Source organism: Pipistrellus hanaki, assembly GCF_964339955.1.
Source record: "Pipistrellus hanaki genome assembly, chromosome: 8".
NCBI lineage: Eukaryota > Metazoa > Chordata > Mammalia > Chiroptera > Vespertilionidae > Pipistrellus > Pipistrellus hanaki.
In genome coordinates, this window is record NC_140510.1 from 38,652,638 (window position 1) to 38,671,228 (window position 18,591).

General features: G+C 35.2%; 1 protein-coding gene across 6 annotated transcripts in view; it reads right to left on the reverse strand.

Annotated features, from left to right (window-relative positions):
* Positions 1 to 11,017: 11,017 nt before the first annotated feature.
* The window catches only part of KCNH7 (potassium voltage-gated channel subfamily H member 7), a 397,831-nt gene continuing 390,257 nt past the window's right edge, over positions 11,018 to 18,591 (reverse strand). For all 6 annotated transcript variants that reach the window (XM_084891929.1, XM_084891928.1, XM_084891930.1 and 3 more), the window contains 2 exons: positions 13,751 to 13,943; positions 11,018 to 11,288 (listed from right to left, as the gene is read on the reverse strand). In XM_084891929.1, the coding sequence (XP_084748055.1) occupies positions 11,022 to 11,288; positions 13,751 to 13,943 (460 nt within the window). In that variant the 3' untranslated portion in view covers positions 11,018 to 11,021. The remainder of the gene's footprint in view (positions 11,289 to 13,750; positions 13,944 to 18,591) is intronic.

The following is an 18,591-nucleotide window of genomic DNA, read 5'->3' on the forward strand; positions in this document are numbered from 1 at the left end:
TATAAATAACCCATAATTTATCCTCTAGCTGTTAAATTTTTTTTGGAGCATATATTTGATAATGTGAGGGCATTATCTGGGCCAGAGAAAATACAGAATTTTAATAAAACAAATTGAAGTTAATATTGAAAAAAAACACAGAATTTTAAATAGAAGTATTGTAGTAAAAGCTAATGTAAACACACTGTACATCAATAAAGATGATAATATGACTCAGCATTCTAGAATCTTAATATCCTGCTTACAGGTGGTCAAGCTACAATGCTCTTCTGAGGTAAATTACAATTTCCTTACTTGGAGTCTCCTAGCTGAGGTAAAACTTTTTAAAATGACACGTGATGTTTGTATACGTTTCTGCTAAATGACATTTAGTATTAGAAGTCTTTACAAAGTCCCCTAAATCTGATTTTCAACTTTTTAAATCTCATAGCACATACAAACTATTCAAATTCTGTGGCACACCAAAAAAGTATATATATTTTTTTGCCTATATGACAATAAAAATAGGCATACTTTTGATTCATTTACACTGGACAATATTGGCTGTTGTCATTTTTTTATTTTTTATTTGACACGCTAAGGCAGGGGAAAGGCCAGCCAGTGAGCTGTATAAGACCCCCAAATTCAAAATCTGGTCTGGCTCTGCCAAGCATTAGGGGATGAGATAATTAAATGTTTGACCAAATATAGCAGCCTAATGCTGAAATTGATAATTTTCTAAGGTCTGAGGATGATGTTATAAATATCCGAGTGGCCCTTGGTCGAGAAAAGGTTCCTCACCCCTGCTCTAAGGGGAAGGAGGTCTGTGGCCCTGACTAGACAGTCAGGTATGGCATGTTTTTAAAAATTCTTGCAGCACATCGACTGGAAAGTGCTGCTCTAACTCATCCTTTGCTATAGGTATTCCTGGGTGTATAAGAATGCGTTTCCATGGGCAGACATAGTTTAGAAACTCTCATCCTCCTCAGGGAACTTGAGAAATCCCAAGGTACATGAAAGCCTGTTAATTTTATTTGACCTAGTTTATTCCAAACTCTTTTGGACACAGGACCTCTTTCCCTAGCAAAATAACTTTCCAGCCAATCCAACTTCATTGTGAGGCAACTCCTTTGCATTTTAATTAAATAGATAATCTTTTAAAAACATTAGGCATAGAGAATATTTTACTGGGATTTTTACACTGAAATGCAATTCACTCAATTCAATGTCTTAAGATAATTGATGTAAACCGACATCCATCACTAAAGTAATAAATAGTTTTGTGATAAACATGACTGGAATATTAATATGTCATACTAATATAATAGATTGTACTGGTTAATTCATGCCCGGTTTTCTTATGGTATAAATTATTGAATAATGTACACTCTTAATTCTAAGTGCTTTTATTTATACAGTACACATGTTTCCATGTCATTTGAGAATTTTTTAAATAAACATTCAAATAGCTTGCTGTAAATTTTAGTATCATACAAAAATCTGTTACATATATATTATGAGATGCTTCGATTCAAATAACAGTGCAGTAATTCACCTATGCCTAAAAAACTGACAAATAATTAAATGTCAGGTATTCCACTTCTATGTTCGGTGCCAGTTTACACGTTTTGAGTTACATAAAAGGGAAATAAATACTATTAGAGTGTTAATTTGGTCCACTGTAAATGTAATCTTAAGGACTGTGCTCATTGGATCTATTTCAGCATGCATTCAGAAACAAAAAGTCATACAAATATCAAGTGATATGTTTATTTCCAGAAAAGACATTTACCCTGGAAGAGAGTAGAATTTATGAATGTAGTTTAAAGTTTGTGCAATTAAAAAAGTAACAAAAACATCAACTTGTGATTATTTCTTTAAATAAAATATACAAATCAAGTTCATTTGTAATCTTTGGGCATTACTAAACTGGACAAACAAAATAGATACTGTTTGTCAGAAATGTGCTTTTCTTTCTCCTTTTATGTTTGACAACTTCATAGATGATATGTACTCTCCTATTTGTAGCAGTTTTCTGAGAGATTAAGAGCAATACATTTGTGGAAAATCTGGTAAATTAAATCTATGGAGTAAAAACTTTATAATGCAACCATGGGTGTTTTTTGGTCATGTACACAGTAAATTAAGCACTTTGAAATAAATGAACAATGTTAAGGTATGTCTAGACTTCATAATAATAGGTGATGCAAAAAACAAAACAAACAACAACCCCATTTTGAACTGTTACAGTGATGAATGCAAAAAGGATCTTAAATGAATACTTTTCAGATATTTGTGGTCTAGAATAAGGTCATGATGTCACATATGTACATATATTAAAATCATTTTGTAATTTAGAATACTGAGCACAAAATTTCCAGCAAAACACCAGAAAACATGAAAATTTTCTGCCTAACTCATTATCAGCTCACAAGTGAATAATGGGAAATCTTGTGCTTTTAATGATTTCTTGCCTTTTTTTTTCTATTTATTTTTAAAAACATATTTTACTGGCATATAAAATAAGAGTCTTATATTACTTAACATTCCTTTTGCCCAAGTTGCTTGGTAATATGTAGCTTTGTATATTTGCGAGCATTCAAAACTCAGCTGTGCTTCTGTATATCTGAATAGACAGTAAGTAGACCTTGGCAGCACTTCTACATAAGTGTGATGTGCGAAGAGTTAGGGAAGGAGGGGGATCCTTGCCTGTGTGCTACTCATTGTTTTAAGGTGTACATACCCCTTTTGCAATATGAGATGGTGGCAATTTGGAAAGTTTACAGGGAATGAGAAGGATTGGGTTTATGTCATCATGTAATAGCTTGCCAGGAATAAGTACCTTCTGATGACATTGTGGGGGAGGGGAAGGGAGTGCCCAACTTTTTCTATTAAGCATAATCATATAAATATGTACTTTACAGATGCATGCATACAGTCACTTGCATTTTAGTTGACTATATTTAATTACATTTTATCTTGCTATGATTACTGAAATTTCAAAGGATAACCTGAACAGTGCTAGTTTGATTGTTCTAGAAACATACTAACTAAAGATCTATATTCTTTGGAAAATTATAGGCCTTTTTAAAAATGATCTTAGGTCCATTATTTATGCTTATATGCATGCATGCAAGTCTTTTGGTTGATCTCTTACCACCCCCCTAAGACACTGGGCGGACGATGAGGGCATGTGCGGGGGTATGGGAGGCTGGGGGAAAGTCAAAAGGGGGAAAAAAGGAGACATGTGTACTACTATTTGTAATACTTTAAACAATAAAATAAATTTAAAAAATGATTTTAGGATTAATTGAACTTTTGGATGCATATTTCATTCCCAATGTTATCTAAATGTAGGACTCCCCAATTTGTTCTTATAACAAAAGACTTTAAGTTTTAAAATATTAAGCTCTTTCATACTTTGAATCTTATTTTATAATCAGCCTCACTTATCAATACAGCTTTCTTCTAAACTGTATTTGGTTTAAAAAAAATAAACTGTATTTGGTTTATCTTTTTCACTTATCCAATAGGAAATGTTCTCTTGGATTTCTAAACCTTAAAAATGAATGGTAGGGATTCTAAACCACTAAACAGACTAAACAATCCTTAGCTTAGAAAATTTCCACATCATGACCAAAAAATTTTATTTAAAAGTTTTACTTGAAGATAGTTTGATGTTTTTCTTAAATAACAGATTAATGATTCCGGGATGGGGGGTAGGGGAATTAAGAATGTATGAAACTTAAGCAAATGAAAATAATATTCTCAGGATATTTTCTTCTTAATGCAAAAATAAAATGAATCAAGTATACATTATAATAATTTCGTTTCACATGTAAGTTAATTTCTTTAGCCATCATAAGTTTTAAGTAATCAAATGTTTTAGTAAATAACTATGTTATTCTTGATAGCAGTAATAAAAGGAAAATGTTTTTGTTTCTTTAATTTTGATTTAATGCTTTTAACTACTCAGTCCAACTTATTAGTGTCCTAGTGGAACTCAATAAAACTGTACAGGTAGATACACTGCTGCAATTATGTGATATCATGAAATACATCAGCACCACCATGCCCATACCTGGTACTGTGCCTAGTGAAATGTTGGAAATAGTTGGCTTCTCTAATAAAAGTATCCTAACTAGCTATTGAGATTTACTTTCTTTTTCCCCAAAATAATTTGTTTTTACAAATTCTTGAGTTTTCATGTATAAATAGATGAGAAATTATATGCTTCATTCTTAAATTATGTATATATGCTAAATTTTCAATACAACTTGTACACCTTTAGTTACCAAAAATTTGCAATCATTTTTACATGAAATTTACATTTTTATATTTACAGTTATTTGTAGAAGGTTATTGCAAAACTAGTTGTGCAAGTAGATTACATTGTCAATACCACATACTAATCTTTGAAGAAAATATTTGCTAAAAAATAAATATTTCTGCACAGAGTATTTGAAAAGCATCATGGTTTCATGCTGCCTTATGTGCATAAAGACTGGGGAATAGTATGTGTTTGGGTAGATTATTTCATTATGTTTGAAGCATTCCAGGGAACTTAACTATGCAACTGAGTTTCTTTATAACAGGTAATTGATATTTTCAATGAGATCATACATTATTTCTTAAAATATATTCCTTAACTGGCAAACGTTCTGTTACACATTTCCTATCAAAATTTTAGAAATACAGATTTCAGCTAATTAAAATAAGTAGGTGCCTAGAAATCCCTCAATATTTTTATCTTAATATTTGAAAAAAGGGTGACTTGTCATTTTAAAGCTTTTGCAGTTATGGGGGCAATTTGATGAAGTTGTGGAGGAGTTCATTATACGATTACTGATCCTTGAATTTTACTCCTAAATAAAATAAGAATGATGGAATGGTATGGAGTATTTTTTTTTGTACAGTCAAACAACGTAATGTCAACATAAAAAATATATATATATAGTTTAAATGCTAACAGTTGTGATTATTTTCAACTTAAACAAAACAGGAAGTACAAAGAATATAGATTAAATATATAAAATCATAGGTGTCCAAAATTATTTTGTATTGCTCAAAATATAAAATATAACTAATGGAAGTCACAGATGTCATGGCTTAACATAGGAATTTAAGTTTTGACATTACTAGTAGCTTTTCAAGAATAACCATGTTAATATTGCCACTTTATATAAATAACAATATTTTATTGGGATCGTTTCTATAATAATTCTTGCTATTTCCATTTAAAAGTTTGATTATGATTGTAGAACAATTAAATTGGTCAGTTGATTGTATTCTTAACGTCTGTGTTCTTAAAACTATATTTATCTAGATGTTTTATTCTATTCATAGTAATAACTTGTTAGTTTTATTTTATTTTTTAATTTAATTTTATTTTATTTTATTTTTTATTTATATATTTTAATAGAGTCCAGAGAGAAGAAGGGGGAAAGAGAGAGAAAGAGAAACATCGATGTGAGAAAGGAACATCCATCTGTTGCTTCCCACACATGCCCCGACCTGGGATTGAACCCACATCTGGGTATGTGGCCTGGCCCGGAATTGAACCCATCATCTTTTGGTGCACAGGGCAATGCTCCAACCCAGCCACACTGGCAAGGCTAATTTGTTAAATAACTTCCTGTTAATAATCTCTTCCAACCCCCCCATGTAATCATTTATATGAATAAGCTTTGTGATCATTTCATGCAGCCAGTTATTAATAATTCATGTCTTCCTGTGAATTTTCTATGTTGCATATTCTTAAAACAAAGTGAATTTGTACCATAAAAGCAAGTATTTAGTCTAAGCTGGGCACTGGTCAATCACAATGCCTAATTCTTTATAAAGCATTTAAAAAATAATCTTTTTAGTTTTGAAATATTAATATCACTTCATTATAAGTTAAATAGAAACACACACACACACGCACACAAAAAGAACAGCTTTGATTGAGAACACTTGAGAAGTGAAGGGGAGAGCTACTGCCTACCTAGAAAACAATTGCAATACAAATAAATGTAGAATTTTATGAATGTGGGACAAGGCAATATTTGACAAATATTGGGATGTTGTAGCAGAGGAAATGTCCCTAACACTGGCGTTCTCCTGCCCTGAGCAAATGGATCTTGGCGAGTTGTGTGAGAATATTTTCGCAGATTTTTAAAAAATTTGTTCAGTTAATATTGGTTAATGTCTTTCATAGATTTTTGTCATAGGGTGTAAATGCGATCAGTGTTGAGTAGGGGAAAGCAATGGAAGGTTTTCAGAAGACTGTCTGGTTCTACTGCACTTCCACCATAATATCACCATCTCCTTGATTGTGGACAAGTCACATGATGATCTCCATTTTTTTTACTGCTTTATGGTTTGCCAAACATTTTCACATAATATAATATATATGGTGTCCCCAAAAATATATACACACTTTTAGTAATTATTCCAATATTTTTTTCAGACTTAATCCTTTGGAATAAATACTTATTGAAGGTGGGTATATATATATATATATATATATATATATATTTTGGGGGACACCGAATTCATCTCTTGAAGATATTTAGGATATTACCTCCATTTTTATAGTTTTGGATACTGGGGTCTTTGAGAGTTTATCATGAGAGTAGGTGGAGAAGGTCACATTTGAATTCAGATTTATCATATTGAATCTTGCCATTGGCACCATTTCACATGAGAGCTTAAGCTGTCTAATACAGCTGTGTATAGTGAAGGAGCAGGCCTGGTTGCCTGAAAAAAATAATTTTAACTTGAAAATTCTATTTTATGAAAAAAAAATAGACTGTATTTTCTTTCAAAATTGTATTTTGAAAATGTCTTTTTAAACATCCATTTGGGAACTATATCCCATGAATGTAAAGAGGTGCTTCCACAATGAAGCAACCTACAGAATCCATTCTGGTAGCAATGAATTCGACAGATGGCCTTTGCATCCTGGGCCTTTGCTACTGATTCAGCATAGATGCATTTGTAACCATGAAAATCATACTCTATTATTGAACATAATAAATATTACTTTAAAGCTCTAAACCTAATCAGGACAAAATACAATTAAGAGAGATGAAACAATAGCTACATTTGTGTTTTTCTGAGTCAAAAACTTCAGTCTTGGTAACAGCTGTTTAGTTGGAGACAGCACATTGTGCAAAAGCTAAATTAAAAATTATTTATTTTTCTGATTTAAATGTCATGTTCCTGCATAAGAACCAAAGAATCTAACATTTTTTGAGCACCTACTATGTGCCAGAAACTTTAATATATGGTATCTAATTTCCTCCTCAAGCTTCCCCAAGGCAGGTCCGATGATCTCATTTTACAGATTTAGAGAAAAGATTTGAGGATATTAATTAACTTGCTTAGGGTTACACAGCTATGAATGAAAGAACTCACACTGATTCCCAAGATGGTCTGACTGCAGAGCCCATGCTCTCATTGTTCATTCTTAAAGTTTTCATGTGCATCTGGATTTTATGGGGAAGGCCTTCTTAAAAAGATTGCTGGGTCCCACCACCTGAGGGTCTGATTTAGTAGGTCTGGGAGGGGCCCAAGAATGTGCATGCGTCTAAATTTCCAGGTTGTTGGTGCTAGTGCTGCTAATTTGAGGACCACACTTAATGTCATCTCATCTTGTCTTCCTAGTGACTCTGAACCCACCTGATAGACACATTTGTTTTACCACAAAAATGTCATTGGAAACCTAATAACATTTGAATTATTTAGTAATTTATAAATGTTTTTATCTGAAATAAGAAACCTGGTTAAATATAGTGATCTAGTTTTGATTTTAACCACAGATAAGCAATCTAAAGATTTCACTATATTAAATTAGTCAATGTTGTAATTTACGTTTAGCAACTAGATTTACTGCATTCAATTTTCTAACCATGGAAATTGTTCAGGAGAAAAGATACTGTCAATTATTATTTTAGATATGGTGACGAGGTGACACGTTTTCTTACACAATATATGATGGGGCTTTAAAATAACATTTGGATAAGACATTGTTCTTCTGGGCATTATGGAACCATTGCTAGAGATCAAATTCCCAAAGGACCTTGTAAGCAACTGTGATACCCGCATATTAAACGAGGCATCTCATGCCACTCTGCCCTCACTGGGTTTCTTATCCCCTCATTTGGAGAATTGGTAGGTCAACTGTGCTGACCAACCATTATAATGGACTTGAGAAACTCTGTCCCAAATGTGCCTCTTCCTTCCTATGCTTGTTGAATGAGTGGTTGTTAATTTTAAAGCATGCAAGAATATTGCTTCAGCACTTTTCACTCTTGGTTTTCTTGTTAACTAATTAGAGCATGGGTCTCCCCTGCAGGGTAAAATTATAAGTCTAAGTATTAACACTCTGCTAAGCAATTAATAACAGTAGGAAACATCTAACCCAAATAACGTTTAGATTTTAGATGGCATTTTATTTAGGCCTGGGGACCAGGTAGCAATATCTTTAGGAGGAAAGCAAAAGGTATTATGTGAGCACTTTTAGTTACCCAAAGGGAGAGCAGTTGCTATACTGCCCTTAGCATTGGCTGTAGCAGGTAAACCCTGCTTTCAGTAGGGTCCCACGATGGAGGGGTCGGACTGTTTTTGCTACGTCCCATGAGGAGTGACAGTGATTTTAGGCATTAGGTCTTCGGCTGGGACAAAGGGATGAATTTTGTAAATTAAGATAACTGCATTGGTCATCTATAAGGCATTTTAACCATTGAGTCTTCTGACATTTTTGACTGAGTAATGGTATCTTTATGTTGCTCGGCTCTTTTTAAGCTCATGTCTTGTGGGAAGGGATCTTCCTAATCCTAACTCTCTGACTTAGATTTTAATATCAAGCAATTGATTTCTATAAAGGCTAACCAAAAAAGGTTTGTATCATGCTGCAGTTTAAAAAAGTTGGATGCTTGCATGCTGTCCCCCATCTTCCCATTCCTTCACGCTCAGTTTTTATAGAGAAGCATAGTGGCTTTATGTGGAAGGGTGGATTTTTTATGCATGCCATACCAAATGTTGCCGCTGAAGCATTCACTAATCAAACAATCATATCTAACTCCCTCACCTGCCAAATTCTCTCTCCCTACAAATGAACAGTCTCTGGTGAATTTATTTTGAATTTCCCTGGAGCTCAAGCTGGCAATCCTTATGAAATTTGTTGCAGCTGCAAAAATGTGCCTAAATATGGAAATAAAATCCCTCAATCATCCTCTGAATTAGAGTTAGCCTTTTCTCTCTCCCCTGTTTGGCACCCACAAATGTTCGTTGAATGAGGGAATAAAAGCAGCAGTTAGTCCCTAAGTTTCTATGTATAAAACACCGAATAGTTTGGGAAAGCTGGCTAAAATTTTTATACTTCTACTGAATTGACTGGTCATATTGCCATCCGTACTTGATTACAAATGTTTTGATGTTTCAAAAATTAAGCAGGGATTAACATGCTCATGCCTATAGATTGTTTCCCACATAGGTTAGCAATTTATGTGACTGTTTAAAAATATATAGGGAACCATTTAAGGTTACTTTAATCATATTTTAAGAAGAGCAATAGTTTTTGTTAATGTAAACAAATTGCTTGTATTTGACAAGCATAGATAGGATAGAAATATATTATATTTAATAATGTGCACAGGTATAGTATTTCTTTAAAATTATATGAGTATAAGAATTAGTGAAGGACTTAGAAAACTTCAAGAAATTTCAAATTTTTGTCCAGAAGAAATGAATATAATGCTTGAGCTCATAATATGTTTAAATTTGTACTCAAATGAATTGAAAAATAAAGCAACTTAACTAGAACTTGACTAATCAGAGTTCTAAATTAACTTGCACATTTTTTTTGTACCTTGATTTTAAAAGCGGTTTAGGCCTCCCTCCACAAAAGAAAATCTAACAGTTAAAAATATTAAGACATTGCATTATGAATGTATTTTAATATTCTGATGGAATATTAAATGGAATATATTCAGATGTTCCAATATTCTAGGGTCAATATATATTCATTTAATCTTTGATTAGCAAGTGTGTGTACAATAAAACTGGAATTTTACTGTTGGTGGGTGTGCATTTCCTTCATAGGCAAGGAAATGCACACTGTTTTCCCACAGCTGGGGTTAGAAAGCCATAGAATGACTTATACTCAACGAAAACTAGCTTTGCCAGGCAAACGCATTAAAATTGCACTTTAAAAAACAACAACAAAAAACTATGTGCCTTCACTCTTTTGATCAAGATTGCTCTAAAATATATATTAGAAGAAAGCTGTGGATATCAGTTTTTGTCAGTTACTCGTTAATAGTTCTCTCTTCCCACCCCCCAAAAAGTAGAAAATTAGAGAAACCTGCTTCTAATCATTCAAGGAAATGTGCCAATGGAAAGCATTTTAGGTAATTTGTAAATGCAGTTAGCGACAGAATTTTAAACAAAAAGGCCTTTTTGTCCTCATTAATACTTGCCTATATTCGTGCATTTAGTACTAGTATATAGTCAGAGATCTCTAACTCTAAAACTGCATTTTTTAATTTTTATTTTTTTGTCAGTATGGGGTGGAATGAATGTAATTAACTACGAATATCAGTTCTCAAAAGTGACTAAGTTCCCTTTTTCCTCCTTGAACTTCCTTGAGTTGAGGATCATCTGAGTTGCATCCGTGAACAAATTTTATCCGTTGGTTTCTAATTGAAGGCATTTTCATAACAAAGTACTGATTTAGTAAAAGCAGGAAACAGGAGTCTCCATGCAAGAGAAATTGAAGTTTCCTAACATGCACATGATTTAAAAAATAAAAATAAAAAATAAGGTGCCTTGAGATGCTGGCAGTTTTAACATTTGGAACAAAAGAGTTCATACGTATATTTACAACCTAACTGCTCAATTTTACCACACAAGCTTCAGTTTAGGAAAATATACAGTACTTTTGCATATAATGGTACCTTTGAGCCCCTGAGTCAAGTAGAGAGGATTTAAATACAAAAAGGAAAACAGCCATTAAAAGCACTTACATTGTATGTGGAATAAATAGTACAAAATGATTATTTCCCCGGAAGACCAGGATCAGAAACATGCCTATGAAGACCCAAGATTCCTGCAGTGCTGGGGGAGGACTCTGTTAAAGAAGGATGCCTAATTGGATGAAGGTAGGTTTTTCTTTGCCTCCAGGGAAGCTCTAGGGAGAGCTCACTGTCTTGTTTTAAACGTGAAGGCAAGTTGTCTTCCGAAGCTGTGTTCAGATGCACACCACTTGAGAGCGATTCTTTGGATTTGAGTTTAGATTTGTCAAGGTCCAGAAATTCAGGGCACTGATAGAAAGAAAAGAAAACATATTTTTATAATTTATTTGGACAGAATCCTAAAATTATACTCATGAAATCTAAGTATGTTCTCCCCCCCTCTCCCCCCCCAACCCCATCTGTATTTAATTAGTAATACTAGCCAACCTTTCCCTCCCAAAGGTGGGTCAAGACATTGCAAGTTAGGTGTGAGATTAGGTCAGTGGTCAGCAAACTCATTAGTCAACAGAGCCAAATATCAACAGTACAATGATTGAAATTTCTTTTGGGAGCCAAGTTTTTTAAACTTAAACTTGTTCTAATGCCACCTTTAAAATAGACTCGCCAAGGCTGTGGTATTTTGTGGAAGAGCCATATTCAAGGGGCCAAAGAGCCACATGTGGCTTGAGAGCCACAATTTGCCGAACAAAGGGTTTAGGTAATCCTGAACAATCATTCCAAGAACTTTAGTTTTACTCTGAAGTCAGAACAGAATTTATTTATTTTTTATTTTTTCATTACACAAATGACCCACACGAATTTTTCAGTTGAGTTTTAACTCAAAATTCAAGACAGAACTGGGATAGGAAATGTGGGTCATTTGTGAGGAGAGAAAAGAAAAAAGGAAGAAAAATCATCCATCCCTGCTCAGAAAATATTGTCTAAATCCACTGAAAGCAAAGAACAAAGCTTGTGGTTTTGCATGTTTCCTAATCATTCACAACTAGGGATAAATTAATTTGTACTTCCATATTTTAGAAAGATTGCATTATTTTCCATTTGCACATTTCCTCCTGTTACTAATCTTGTTTCTGTTAAAAAAAGAAAAAAAGAAAAGAAAAGGTGGGAGGAGGTTTCTATGTAAAGTAACTGATAGGGGCAGACATAGAATACTGGGGACCAACTCTAATTGTAAGAAATATTAATCATGCTCTGTTACCCGTGATTGCTTTATTCTGATTGAAGAAGGGACATTCTAACCTGGCTGGAGCTCACCTGGAAATGCAGTCCATCCTCTCCATCAGGAGCTGCCTATTAGCATGGAAAGATGAACCACCTTGTTGCAGAAACCAGAATGGCCAGCCCTTTGAAGCAGCCCTTTGAAGACCCCCAGCCTTTGCATACCCATAGGCCTTTGCAAATCACCAGACCCAGTGGGCATGCCTTTTGCCTACTTCCCCATGTAATCTTTGTCCTTCTATCCATTATTAGCAGCTGGTTTATGGTGGGGTGCAGAGCAGATTTCTGTGGATGACCTGCTGCTCTCCCATACTGCTGGCATTAATGGAATAAACGCTCATGTCTGATTCAACCCTGTCTCTGCTTCATTGGCTCAAGTAGTGACAGGGAGCATGGACCCTTGATTGTCCAGTTCCATAATCTCATTGGGTGATTCTGATTCTAAATTCACCCTGTGGTAATTGGGCATATCACGTCTTTAGTAAAAGGTTTGTCTTTGGCTTGTCCGTTACTTCTGTGTATCTAGGTTAGCTTACCTTTGAAATGAAACATGACCATCCTCAATAGAGCACATAATGTTGTTAACTATCCTGTACTCCAATCCCGACCTGACCTTGCTTTCTCCTGCCTCCATGGAATGTTCCTACCTTTCCTCCTTAATTTTAAATGCACAAATGAAGCTGCAAAACTGTTATTCCTGGAGCATTTGAGATCTTGCTCCTTGACATATGTTGTCAGTTTGGCTAAAATAAACTCTTAAAAATTCTCTATAGGGTTGGGTGTTTCTTATGTCATTATTTCATTTCCCAGAATATTTTGCACTAAATCCCCAAACTTTAAAGAAAGTTTACACGATTGTTCTGTTCACCCTTATTTAAATCACCATTCTTAGATGCAATTTGGCCATAGTGCTTAAGTTAACTAAGAATGATTTCCAAAATAGAATTCCAAGGGAATTTGACTTTCAAATTAACATAATTCAGAGGGGCTAATTTGGAGGGCTTCAGAGGCAAGATGAGGGACTCCTCTTCCCATTCTCCAGGGGAAGAAAAGGTTTAGAGATCTTTGGTGATGGTAGGGTACAGATATTTACGATTACTAATTTGGCTGCTCTTGAGCCTCAGGTCTTCTGTGTCCAGCTGCTATTTTTCTTCCACTTCCTTCCTGAGACCCTGTCCAATAATTCATCTGGTCACTGAAGAGCTTTTAGGATCAGGGCTACCTTAGCTTTCAAAGCTCTGCCATATACACCCTTAAGTAGATTGACCCTTGAAAAAAAATTTTTCTTAAAAAAATATATATATATTTTAAAATGAATCTTCTAGGTCCAATGTTATCAAACTTTAATGGGCCTAAAAATAGCAGGGAATAGCAAGGGGGGTGGGGTGGAGGTGTGGAGATGTGTAAAATGTGGATTACAGAGTCCATTCCCAGAACGGAGTAAAATGAGAATCTGCGTTTTCTGCAGCATCCCAGGCGGCTTTGATTCAGGTGGTCCCTAGAACACACCTTTCTACCCTATCCACACTCACTTGTGAGGAAGGACTAAAACTTCGATCCGTCTTGATAGATGCTCTCAGATGACTGGCTTTCATCAGGTGGATGGTGGGTCTCTGATACTCCGCTCCTGCAGTCACCATGCTGTAGGCTGGGGGGACCACCGTGGTTTGTTTCTGCAGCAATTGTAAGATGGTCTGGATGTCTGCAGTCATTTGGGATTCAAGTCTGCAGGACAGACAGAAAGGGGGAAAGACAGTCCCTAAATAGTTGATCATTAAAAAGAATATGAGAAAATTTCAGCACCACTACTGTGCATTGGTTTAATATGATTTTAAATCCAACTTTTTAATGACATAAGTGAATTTGATCCACCTGTTTATAACAAAGACAAAGTTGTAAAAATTAAGTTGTTTTGACATGAGAATGAAATTGTGTGAGGAAGCTGAAACCGGTTTGGCTCAGCGGTAGAGCTTCAGTCTGCGGACTGAAAGGTCCCAGGTTTGATTCCAGTCAAGGGCATGTAAGTTGGTTGCGGGCACGTCCCCGGTGGGGGGTGTGCAGGAAGCAGCTGGTCGATGTTTCTCTCTCATCGACGTTTCTAGCTCTCTATCTCTCTCCCTTTCTCTCTGTAAAAAATCAATAAAATGTATTTAAAAAAAAGAAAGAAATTGTGTGAGGAAAATCCATCTCTTCTGTTGTCATTGATGACATGTAGAGAAGCAATGATGGCAAGGGGATATTTAAGCTATAAATACTGAGAGTTTGTGGGGACAATCCCAGTGTTCTGGTCTGGGCAAGCTGACACCTTGCTGGCCAAAACAGCTCTCAAAGATCTTGAGGCATTTGCTCCTACTGTGGCCAAGGAGATGGTCAGCAGTGCAGCTCAAGAGTGCAGCAGCCTCAGGAAGAGAAGGCACTCCTTGTGGGCGGGTCAAAGCCATGCAGAGGCCCTGCCATAACTCCGGAAGCAGCTCTGAGTGTCTATCAGCACTGGTGTCTCTGCTCCCTAGCAATGTGCTCTAGCAACAGGGCCCTCTTGTTTCTGTGCTGGCCGCTGTGGATGTCAGCTCTTGGTTGGCCAAGTGCCTCTCCCAACTGCCTACTTGTATCAAAGGTTCCTCATCTATATTTGGAGTTTATTTCTTTTATTCCTCCTCCTTTTTACCTGGGACACTAATGCAATTAATCTAGCATTGCTGTGGAATATGTTCCTTATTTGGTTTATTAAGAGGTATTATCTTATATGCTATTCTCTTGTGAAATTATAATTCCCTAGGCAAACCTTTATTAAATAAATTGCTGGCAAAGACAAAAATCAGTCCCTGAGCATAATTTTGCCGCCCAAACAAAACAACCACCAACAAACAGAATTATGAGCCTGCTTTAAACAAGAAGAACAGGAGAGGGAGCACGGAGATTCTCTCCTGGCTGTTGCTAGCTTCCTGTCTCACTAATGGTTCTGATAAAGACCATTGCTTTCCTGCTTATTTAATAAGATCTTATCAGGAAAACAGCTGAATGGAATAGACTATATTTTTACAATGTTCTTTGTATTACATTTTCACGACAAAGCTTTATTGTTTTCAAAGTGTAAAACACACTGAGAATCTATTTTTAATCAATAATTGTCTTTTCTTTTTAATCAGGCTTTGCTCAGTTTCTTGTGAAAGTCTATCTACTCTATAAAAATAGAGATTTGGGTAGCACATTTCATTTTTTATTTTATTTTAAAAAATATTTTAAAATTGATTTTTAGAGGGAGAAGAAGGGAGAGGAAAAGAGAGAGATAGAAAAAAAAAATCTATGGGAGAGCATAACATCCCAATCAGCTGCCTCCCACATGCCCCCTACTGAGGATCGAGTCTACAACCCAGGCATGTGCCCTGACCAGGAATGGAACTGGCAACCCTTTGGTGCATGGGAGGGCGCCCAACCAACTGAGCCACACTGGCCAGAGCATGGTTAGCACATTTCTTTCATAGTGATAACAGCTGGATAATTTCTTATTTGTTTCAAATTTATATTACCTTTATTTTACTTTGCCTACCTCCTATTCACATCAAGGGTTGTATATTATTCATTAATATAGTCTTTCTGTAATGCGAAGTACTGTTAATGTTAAATTCCTTTCCAGTCTAAGTTCAGGCCCTTTGACATTTATGAGACAAATCAATGTAAAAGTTTACTTGCTTCTGTAATCCATCTGACTTGCAAAATACCATTCAGATCATTTTTTTACCCAGAGCTCAAAGTAGCCAACTGGCTTGTTAATTTTGTTCTCATTTTAAATTAAAATTCAAGGGAAAATACAAAATACAATAGGGCTGATTCCCCTCCTTTGCATGTGTTAACACCTTTTAAAAAAAGGAATTATGTGGGCATAAGAACATAAAATTTGGACCATATGCCTCTTTAGACAATTCAGTTCTCTTAACTCTTTACTGACTTGTCTCTAAATGAAAGATGCAAAGGAAAGCTAAGCCTTACAAAAATATTAAAATCATAAAACTAATTTTGCTCAATTATATACATTCTATAATTATTGAAGAGAACTTAGCATTTGATTTGAAAGGGAACAGAATAAACCTGAAAAACATGAGGAAATATTGTTTCTTTTTAACTCAATATTCATTGATACTGCAAATCTTTCTTCTGAGAAACATTATTCTGTACAAAATATAGAAAAAATATAGCTTATTATCTTCTAAACCAATAGTTATAAATTATTCATGATTCTGCCTTGTGAATGACAGAAGCTCACATTGAAAAAAGAAAAATTGAGCCATCAACTAGTTTATTTATCTACTTGTTACCTATAGGATTGATTTAATTTTTTATTGGTGTCAACTAAATTGGGTAGACTAGTTATTTTATTGTTGTACATCATTTTGTTTTCACTCCTCAAGGTCCAGCTCAAATTTAATCTGCAACCAAAAATCTTCCCTTATCTGACTCACTCAGAATTTATTTCTCTCTCTTCTGAGCCTCCAAAGAAAAGTTTTCATTCAGTCTTCATTGTAAATATTTCTGTAAAAATTTGTCCTATCACTAACAACATTTAATATTTACCAAGTGGCTTACACATGTTTATTACATTAAATTTAAAAGGATTTGGAAATGGAGCATGCAATAAAAACCTCACCACTAAGGAGGATTCAAGCCCTGATAGACAGTCAAAAATTATGGTGATATTTCTGAGTCATGTGAAACCTTCATTAAGCACCATGGTCTCAGAAACAAGATCTCTATACCATGGATTCTATCTATTTGAATCGATCCTTGGAGGAAAAACTCTATTGGAATGTGGAGTTTTACTGATTGAAACATGGTGCCATGAATGGACTCACCTCACTTTCAAATGTGCTTATCAAACAGGTTTCTTTTTTATGTAGGCTTGCATCAAGAGCCTTCCCTCAATGTGTCCAACAATTCTGGCTATTATGTCATGAACTTTGGCTATTTCCAATCAGTTCCCTATCTTGAAAGGACCAGACTCTAAAATCCTATCAATATCCTACTTCTAAAATCCCCTTCTGAGATATCACTTAGGCTCTGTCAAGATGGTAGTCCCTTCCTGCAGTGATTTTTAATACTTGGTTTTGTTTCATTAACTGGTGATAATCTGATATTTTGGGTAGTTCAATGCAGTGGTTAAATATTGCCCCCATCCCCTCTGGCCCCATTCATATGTTGAAGCTCCAACCCCCAGTGCGATAGTATTAAGATGGGTGCCTTTGGGAGGTGATTACATCATAAGGGTAGAGCCCTCATGAATGGGATTAATGCCTTTAAAAAATCCAAAGAGCTTCTTTCCTTTTTCTAAATGTGAGGCCACAGGGAGAAGACAATCATCTGTGAACCAGGAACCAAGCTCTCACTAGAAACAGAATCTTCTGACACCTTGATCTTGGACTTCCCAGCCTCCAGAATTGTGAGAAATAAATATTTGCTGTAGCTAAGCCACCATTCTATGGTATTTTTGTTATATCAGCCTGGACAAAAATACCATAGAATGGTGGCTTAGCTACAGCAAATATTTATTTCTCACAATTCTGGAGGCTGGGAAGTCCAAGTAAGACATCCAATGAAGGGGAGCATTAGTGAAGAATTTCTTATTATGCATGGATTATATTTTCATGTCTTATGTCTAGGGTATACTGGCTTCATTGGAAAAGACTCTTCTACTGAGACAAAATAATCTGCTTTACTCAGGAGGTATAACAATTTTTAAAAGTCTAGCTTGGCCTTTAAAACAGAAAAGAACAACCCAGTTTTAAAACTTTTTTTTTTTTTTTTTTTTTTTGTCAGTGAGGGGTATCATAATATGCCACCCCAAAATATGTCACGTTGGTATATTGATTATTTTGAGCTGCAGGCACTTGAAAAATAGCAAATGCAGGGAGAGGCTTTCTCTGAACCCCCATTATCTGCAGTTTCCCCCAAATAAAGTCACTTGTCACGAATCCCCTCCCTGGGAGTTTTAGCTACTAGGGAAGACTGACTCTTGTCACAGGAGAGGAGACTAGAAGTTCTACACCCAGGCAAGCTTTGTCACAAACTAGAGATATCTTCCATCTCTTTTCCTCTGGTCTGTTCATCTTTCCTAAAAAACATTCACTCTCCTCTAAGAGGTCTACACCCCCCTCCCCCTTGCTCTATTTTAAAACTGTATTTAATCTTAAATTCTAAGCCACCTTGGAAGTTATTCATTTTTCCTGGATATTTCCCAAATACACATGAGGTATACATGTTACTAAACATATGTTTGTTTCTCCCTTGTTAACTTGTCTTTTATTACAGGGGTCTCCGCTAAGAACTCAGAGTAGAGGAAAATTTATTTTTATTTCCCTCATCAGCAAAGCTGCACTGCTGT